Source organism: Epinephelus moara, chromosome 24, assembly GCF_006386435.1.
Source record: "Epinephelus moara isolate mb chromosome 24, YSFRI_EMoa_1.0, whole genome shotgun sequence".
Classification (NCBI taxonomy): Eukaryota; Metazoa; Chordata; class Actinopteri; order Perciformes; family Serranidae; genus Epinephelus; species Epinephelus moara.
Genome location: NC_065529.1, coordinates 20,820,965 through 20,829,403, shown reverse-complemented (window position 1 = coordinate 20,829,403; position 8,439 = coordinate 20,820,965). Strand labels below are relative to the sequence as shown.

At 43.3% G+C, this 8,439-nt stretch overlaps 1 protein-coding gene across 1 annotated transcript in view; it reads left to right on the top strand.

Annotated features, from left to right (window-relative positions):
- Window positions 1-625: 625 nt before the first annotated feature.
- Window positions 626-8,439, top strand: part of LOC126386750 (intermediate filament protein ON3-like) — a 16,061-nt gene continuing 8,247 nt past the window's right edge. The window contains exons 1-13 of the mRNA XM_050039307.1: window positions 626-1,020; window positions 2,213-2,421; window positions 2,502-2,562; window positions 2,669-2,764; window positions 2,896-3,060; window positions 3,151-3,276; window positions 3,381-3,601; window positions 3,696-3,755; window positions 3,874-3,918; window positions 7,217-7,487; window positions 7,741-7,949; window positions 8,044-8,104; window positions 8,255-8,350. Coding sequence (XP_049895264.1) covers window positions 649-1,020; window positions 2,213-2,421; window positions 2,502-2,562; window positions 2,669-2,764; window positions 2,896-3,060; window positions 3,151-3,276; window positions 3,381-3,601; window positions 3,696-3,755; window positions 3,874-3,918; window positions 7,217-7,487; window positions 7,741-7,949; window positions 8,044-8,104; window positions 8,255-8,350 — 1,992 coding nt within the window. The 5' untranslated portion in view covers window positions 626-648. The remainder of the gene's footprint in view (window positions 1,021-2,212; window positions 2,422-2,501; window positions 2,563-2,668; window positions 2,765-2,895; window positions 3,061-3,150; window positions 3,277-3,380; window positions 3,602-3,695; window positions 3,756-3,873; window positions 3,919-7,216; window positions 7,488-7,740; window positions 7,950-8,043; window positions 8,105-8,254; window positions 8,351-8,439) is intronic.

The following is an 8,439-nucleotide window of genomic DNA, read 5'->3' as shown; positions in this document are numbered from 1 at the left end:
AACGCATGTACAGCTATACAGTATATGATTTATGGTTTATCTTCGAGGCCACTGTGAAGCTTTTTTAGTTCACTGAAAAGGCAATGGCTTGGTCATTGAAATGGACTAATGCTTGCCTTAGTTGTAACATATATTTATATTATATTTTTTTTTTAAGAAAAGGGGATTTCAATACATCCTCAACCTCTCCCCACGACCCCACTACCATCCAATATTCATTTAACTGACTTGTGACCACTAAGCAGGCGACAGGAGTTACAGACTCAAAGAGGCCCTTCTTTTTTCCTTACATAATCAAATTTTCACTCCACTTCTTTACCTCTCACACTCTTCTCCTTCAGCATGTCCCAGTGCAGGGTGTGTCACAGCTTATCTCCTCACAATCCCTCCCTACCTGTTTTACGGGATTGGCCACTCCTGTCATTCAGAGCCAGAGGCGTGTAGGCTGAGGTGGAGGGGAGGCTGGACAGCAAAAGTGAGAGTACAGGTTACAGCGGCTGAAGAGGATCCTCCCCCTTACTCAGCAAAGACATAAAAGCCAGCAGAGTCCACAGTGAGGCACTCAGAGGGACTTGGCTCTCCTTTTGACGACATCTCATCTCCTGCTCTCCTCTTCTCAGAGAGTTGACAACCTTTTCCACTGCAAACATGATGATGAATAGGAAGTCATACTCAGTCACAGGCTCGGGTGGCTCCACCAGGAGGTCGCTTGCCCCAGTCAGCTACTCCGTACAAAGAACCACTTACAGTTCTGGTGGTGGTTCTGGCTTTGGTTCTGGCTTTGGTTCTGGTGCTGGCTATGGAAGTGGTTTCACACCTGGAAGCATGAGTGGCTATGGTTTATCTTCTAGCCAAGCAGGAGGCGCCTTCATCCCTCCACCCATCACAGCTGTCACAGTCAACCAGAGCCTGCTGGCCCCTCTGAGCCTGGAGATTGACCCCACCATCCAGGCTGTCCGCACCCAGGAGAAGGAGCAGATCAAGACCCTCAACAACCGCTTCGCCTCCTTCATTGACAAGGTTGGTTCCTGTGCACTCTGTGTGACTGTCTCATGTATAATTTACTGGAGGCATCATAATCTTAGTGTTGACAATTAAAGAGAGGGGTCTGATTTTACTTCTTTATGCTGTAGTTAAAAAGAAATGACTAGAAATGTAACAATTTATAGTATTGTCACAGCAATCTGCCCAATATGTGCAGAGTTGACAAAGCAAGACAACTGTGGATCTTATGTTTGTGATGTTGTATCCATCAGTAATTTACAGCCTCTAGGAAGCATATAAAAATCTCAAAGTTCTGTCACTGATTGTGACCCCATCTTACACTGGCAAATCCAAAGTTGGCCTATTGCCCTGTCTGAGCCTGTGGCGGCCTCTCTGCCCACTATCTAAACATGGGTGGGGATTATATTGCAGTGACTCACCCATCCCTTACCTGGGAGTCTGGTGGAGAAAATAGGAATCTGTGTGCACTATGCCCACAGAGTCCAAAGTCTGTCATTTGCACATTGCACCTATCACCTGGTTGTTATGGGCAACAAGACTGTACAGAGAAGTGCAGAGCAGTAAATCCACTTTCACTTGTCTTTTATGCTACAATCACACATATGTGTTAATATTTTCATGCAAGCTATATGAGGAGTTGTTCTTTTTGTAGAGTCAGACTCTCTAAACACTATAGGTTGGCACTTGGACAAAAACTCACAAAACAAAGCACTCATCCCATAAAAGTGCACTGCTTTGTCTTCTTTATCTGCCACACCTAGTTTTTTTTATAGCCGGAGTGACTGCGTGGCCTTCATAGCATGCAACTGAGCATGCACAACAAGTCATAGGAAAAGACAGATACAATATGTGAAACACTTAAAGCCACGAGCACATGAAAAATCTGGAAAGAACATTTTGTTTTAAGAAGGAAAAATTGATGATGTGTGAGCACTATTGAAATTGCTTGAACAGCCAACACGAATAAATGCCATCATAAATTACGATTGTCGTCACAAGGGTGTGGCAATTACAATTTGTAGCTATCTACACAATCATGTAGGTAACGACGACCCCAAGGACACACCCTTCAAATTGGTTTTGCACTAATACCTCCCATTAAAATGTCCTGATTTTTTTCAATTGAGGCTATTTATTAACTATTATTTATAGAAAATGCTTTTTGAAACAACATCTGACACTCGTCCCTGGTTTTGTGTCTCTGCAGGTCCGTTTCCTTGAGCAGCAGAACAAGATGCTGGAGACCAAATGGAGCCTCCTGCAGGACCAGACCACCACCCGCTCCAACATTGATGCAATGTTCGAGGCCTACATTGCCAACCTGCGCAGACAGCTCGATGGGCTGGGCAATGAGAAGGTCAAGCTGGAGGGAGAACTGAGAAACATGCAGGGCCTTGTTGAGGATTTCAAGAGGAAGTGAGTGCTTGCATGACATACAACAAATACATGTTCAAAGTGGAGCAGATGTACTAAAGTGTTGCCTCATGTTTCTTCAGGTATGAAGATGAAATCAACAAACGTGGAAATGCAGAGAATGAGTTTGTGCTCCTGAAGAAGGTGCAAATACATCAAGATGACCATTATCATTACTATTATTATTTTAATTCTAGGGTTTAGTACCAGTTGTAACACTTCCTGCTTCTACATGACTGTCTTCTTCCAGGACGTTGATGCTGCTTACATGAACAAGGTGGAGCTGGAAGCCAGGGTGGATGCTCTTCAGGATGAGATCAATTTCCTCAGAGCCGTCTATGAGGCTGTACGTGTCTATAGTATCTCATAGTTCATGATTCTCTAATAACCATTTGAGTTAAAGCTGATGATCATCCACTCATTGTGTAAATCAAAAAGACAGAGTTAACTGTTGTGTAACAACCGTTGGTTCTGTAGGAGCTTCGTGAGCTGCAGAGCCAGATCAAGGACACCTCCGTCATTGTGGAGATGGACAACAGCCGTAACCTGGACATGGATTCTATCGTGGCTGAAGTGCGTGCTCAGTATGAGGACATTGCCAACCGCAGCAGGGCTGAAGCCGAGAGCTGGTACAAACAGAAGGTGAGTGAAAATTTAAGTTGTGGTATATCCTGTGTCTCTTTAAACACCTCTGGATCATGTTCTTGATACATCTTGTGTTTTTCATGATAGTACGAGGAGATGCAGTCCTCTGCCGGACTTTACGGAGATGACCTGCGCACAACCAAGGCTGAGATTGCTGAGCTGAACCGCATGATCGCCCGTATTCAGAATGAGATTGAGGCTGTCAAGGGACAGGTATATTTTAAGACCTTCTCATGGCTGATGCCTTTTTATGAACACACTTCATTGTTTGAAAGGATTTGCAGTTATTAAACCACCTGTGACATCACTTTCCTCAGAGGGTCAGCCTTGAGGCTCAGATCGCAGAGGCTGAGGAGCGCGGTGAGCTGGCAGTGAAGGATGCCAGGCTCCGCATCAAGGACCTGGAGGATGCTCTGCAGAGAGCCAAGCAGGACATGGCCCGCCAGGTGCGTGAATACCAGGAGCTGATGAACGTCAAGCTGGCCCTGGACATCGAAATCGCTACCTACAGGAAACTGCTGGAAGGCGAGGAGTCCAGGTGGGATAAACTTGATTATTTCATGTAGATTCATGGCTGCAGCATCAGCTTCAACTTTGAATGAAGAACTAACCCGTCATTATTTCTACATTAGACTGGCCAGCGGAGGCTCCAACGCAACCATCCACGTGCAGCAGACCAGTGGAGGTGGTAAGTTTCAGATTTTATACATCATTATCATAAGTTATATGTGAACCAACAGACCACACTGACAGATGGAGGAATGATAACACCTACATGTTTTTTTCTGCTCCAGGACTCCAGAGCTCCAGCGGTGGATTCGGCTCCAGCGGTGGATTCGGCTATGGTGGCAGCATGTCTGGCGGTTATGGCGGTATGAGTGGTGGTACCATTACCAAGTCCACAGTCTCAACATCCAGTTCCCTGAGACGCTATTAAAAAGGAGAGCCGTCCCTCTTCCCCTTCAAAAACTCTTGAATTGAATCTAAATTTGTACCCATCCATGGTGCTATGCAGTACTGTAAAGCATGCTCAACAAGATAGCTGGATATATTGTGTTACACTGCTACCAGCTGTGTTTCAAGGATCACTGGCTGCATTTCTTACTCCGCTCTGATTAACAACATTTAACAAGAGTTTCTGAAGGTAAACGTGGCCTTAAACACACAAGGGCCAGGTCAGTCCTTTCTGCACTGACATTCAAGAAATACAAACACAAGGTTTTTAAGGAGCGTAAAAACTAAGCAAGGAAAGCATTTGAAAATCTGTACTCAATTCTGTCAACTTAGATACTCTTTGTACTGTAGTGCACTAATAAACTGGTCTGAGATAAGATCATGTGTATCATATGTGCAGGACAACTTAATTCTTATGCTCCAGTTTTGGGTGTATGTCCTCATTCCTACATTTGAGTGCTGATTTTAGTAAGGGGAGCAAGTCACTGACCGAATCTGATCACTGGAGAAACACAGAATTTTAAATTTGCATGATAAATGTTTACAGTTTCCCTTTGAACGGATTGGTTATTGATTTGTTCATTTTACCGTTCTGTCAAATGGTTCCATGCTTAGTTTTACCTCTCCTTCCCTTCAAGATGAGACGATGTTGAAACCAGATTTATTTTGTGAAAGCCACTTCCTCGCAACATGACTGATAAATGTTGCAGCAATTGACATCAAATGAATCTGAATAAAATAAATCTGAGAACTAAAATGACTGCCTCTCACTCTCATTATTGTTGTCACAAATGAAAGAAACAGCACAGGAGGGTTTTACTTAAAGGAGCTGTATGAGATCTGTGATTCAGAGTATGAAATGACCTCTTGAGCATCAAGCACTTAACTTCCTGCATTCTGGTGAATTTCTATGCACCAATTTGTGCCTTTTCTGCACGTAAATGTTTAAAATGATCTCAACCAAAAATCTTCTTCAACTTTCCTGTTTTAATTGTGGGGGACAAATACTCATGTTGAAATATTGAGGGGGATGTGTCCCCTGCATCCCACCAGAAATCTACATCAATGGATTCAGTCAGTGTTGTTGATCCAGTTATAATATGTTTTATCTTATTTGAATGCACAAATGTGCACCATGAAGAATGAAAATAAAACTCAATCAATAGTTTATTCAGTGCTGAAAAAGTTGGGAAAAAATGTCAGTATTGATTCAGTTTGCAAAATCAATACCTAATTCAACACAAAACTGTGATTCCCCCATGTTGAAAAGTAAGACACTGAAAGGGCATTTTAAAATCAACATTGATTCACTTTGTAAAATCAAAGCAAAATTCATTAGTGACTCAATCTTGATCCACAATCAACCTTTAATTCACACTTAAATAATGCTGAAACTCTGGCTGTGAATTCTACACTGTCACTTCTAGTAAATACGAAAATCATGATTCATAAAGGTTTTATATCCACAAAGCCTCACTCCTTACAACTCAGCAAGGACACACAAACACTGAAAAACAGAGACTTTGACATTTCACCACTGAACGGCTTTTGCGGTTTAAGCATAAACTGTCATGGACATTTGTTTGTTTATTTGTTTATTTTATTTGGATCCCCATTAGCAGCTGCACAGCTCAGTTTTGCCACATCTTAGAGTGGCTGTGGATTGTTGCTAGTGTTTTGGAGTAACTAGATTCATGTAACGGAGTTGCATGATTCAATTACACAATAAATATGACTGTAATCCGTTACACTTACTGCGAAAAATATGTCAGTAAATTACAGTTTCTAAACAAAATGTTGGTGTTAAAAATGTCACATCTGCATATACTCTATTTGGTAAAAAGCTTATGTATAGAACATAACATATGCTTTATTGCTTCGCATCTTTTTGTCATGTGGGAATGCCTTCTTTTGGCATATTTCCTGACAAGGCCAGTCAGCAAAGCTGTTGGGACAAATTTGACAGCAACACCATCGGGGTAGGATGGCTTAGAAGAAGCTGTCTCTATATCCAGACAGGCTCCATTTATTTGGCAGTATGTGCTAAAATGTTTGTTTTGAATTGGTTCTTGTTTGAATTTGCACCACCTCTAGTCTGCCAATCAAATTACTGTGCATTGCTCTGAGCAGGAACAGAGCATGTGACTGATATCGGGTGATACCATTGTGTGCTCTCCTTCCTGCCTGTCAGCATGGAGTGCTGCCATTTTCCCTACTCTGCTCCTCGCTGAGCTGTTGCAGTGCGTTACCTTGTTTGCACTTTCTCACAGCATTAGGCAATAAAAGTTGCTTTGTTGCTCAGTTTCAAACATTTGTTAGAAAAGTAATCAATAGAATTTAAAAGTTACATTATTTTGATAACCAAAGTGAAATAGTTACATTACTTATTACATTTTAACAGCGTAATTAGTCTGTAACCATTTAAAAAGTAACCTTCCCAACAATGCAAATGCTCTGTTACCTGCTAGTTTATGTTGAGTACATTATCTGAATCTGCCTGTACGATGGATTCTGTTATAAACCAAACCCATGCTGCTCACTGAGTGATAGCTCAAATCTTGACAGGCCTCCCTTTAAACTCCATGGACAGAAAAGACATATTTTATCCTGTCTTGACCTCACACAGCTGATGAGCACAAGACACCTGTGGAAGAGGGGCACAAGAAACGTGAGCATGATGGCAGAGAAATGGTGCCTGAGACTTCTGCAACCCTACAGCCACCTCCTCACTGGGACTGAGGGTGTGCAGTAGTTAAAAATGAGAGAGCTAAGATCTGTAGAGAATTCCTCAGATGCAAGCCCCTGTTGGGCAGGTTAGGTGACTGGAATCCTGTCATTCAGAGCCAGAGGCTGAGGTGGAGGGGAGGCTGGACATCAGAAGTGACAGTACAGGTTGAGGTGGCTCAGTAAGTCCTCCCCCCGCCCCCATCTCAGCAAAGACATAAAAGCCAGCAGAGTCCACAGTGAGACACTCAGAGGGACTTGGCTCTCCTTTTGACGACATCTCATCTCCTGCTTTCCTCTTCTCAGAGAGTTGACAACCTTTCCCACTGCAAACATGATGATGAGGAAGTCATACTCAGTCTCAGGCTCGGGTGGCTCCACCAGGAGGTCGCTTGCCCCAGTCAACTACTCCGTACAAAGAGCCACTTACAGTTCTGGCCCCAGTCAACTACTCCGTACAAAGAGCCACTTACAGTTCTGGTGGTGGTTCTGGCTTTGGTTCTGGCTTTGGTTCTGGTGCTGGCTATGGAGGTGGTTTCACATCTGGAAGCGTGAGTGGCTATGGTTTATCTTCTAGCCAAGCAGGAGGCGCCTTCATCCCTCCACCCATCACAGCTGTCACAGTCAACCAGAGCCTGCTGGCCCCTCTGAGCCTGGAGATTGACCCCACCATCCAGGCTGTCCGCACCCAGGAGAAGGAGCAGATCAAGACCCTCAACAACCGCTTCGCCTCCTTCATTGACAAGGTTGGTTTCTATGCACTCTTTATGATTGTACAATTTACTGGAGACCTTATTATCTTAGTAGCTACTGACGTGTGAAATGAATGGTCTTATTTTTCTTCTTCAACATGTAACTGCAAGGAAATGATTAGGAAGTTAAGACTTTAGTATACAGTATAGTAACAGCAACCTTACCAATAGATGCATCTGATTGTTTACATTAAACATTATTCTTTTTCACTCTTGAACACTCTTCTCTGGTTTTGTGTCTCTGCAGGTCCGTTTCCTTGAGCAGCAGAACAAGATGCTGGAGACCAAATGGAGCCTCCTGCAGGACCAGACCACCACCCGCTCCAACATTGATGCAATGTTCGAGGCCTACATTGCCAACCTGCGCAGACAGCTCGACGGGCTGGGCAATGAGAAGGTTAAGCTGGAGGGAGAACTGAGAAACATGCAGGGCCTTGTTGAGGACTTCAGGAAGAAGTGAGTGCTTGCATGACATACAACAAATACATGACAGTGAGCAGATGTTCAAAGTGGAGCAGATGTACTTAAGTGTTGCCTCATGTTTCTTCAGGTATGAAGATGAAGTCCTCAAACGTGGAGCTGCAGAAAATGAGTTTGTGCTCCTGAAGAAGGTACAAAACGTCAAAATGACAATCATTATTATTATTATTATCTTAATTCCAGGGTTTAGCACAATGTGACCAGTTGATCTTAATTCCAGGGTTTAGCACAATGTGACCAGTTGTAACACTTCCTGCTTCTACATGACTGTCTTCTTCCAGGACGTTGATGCTGCCTACATGAACAAGGTGGAGCTGGAAGCCCGGGTGGATGCTCTTCAGGATGAGATCAACTTCCTCAGAGCCGTCTATGAGGCTGTACGTGTCTATAGTATCTCATAGTTCATGATTCTCTAATAACCATTTGAGTTAAAGCTGATGATCATCCACTCATTGTGTAAATCAAA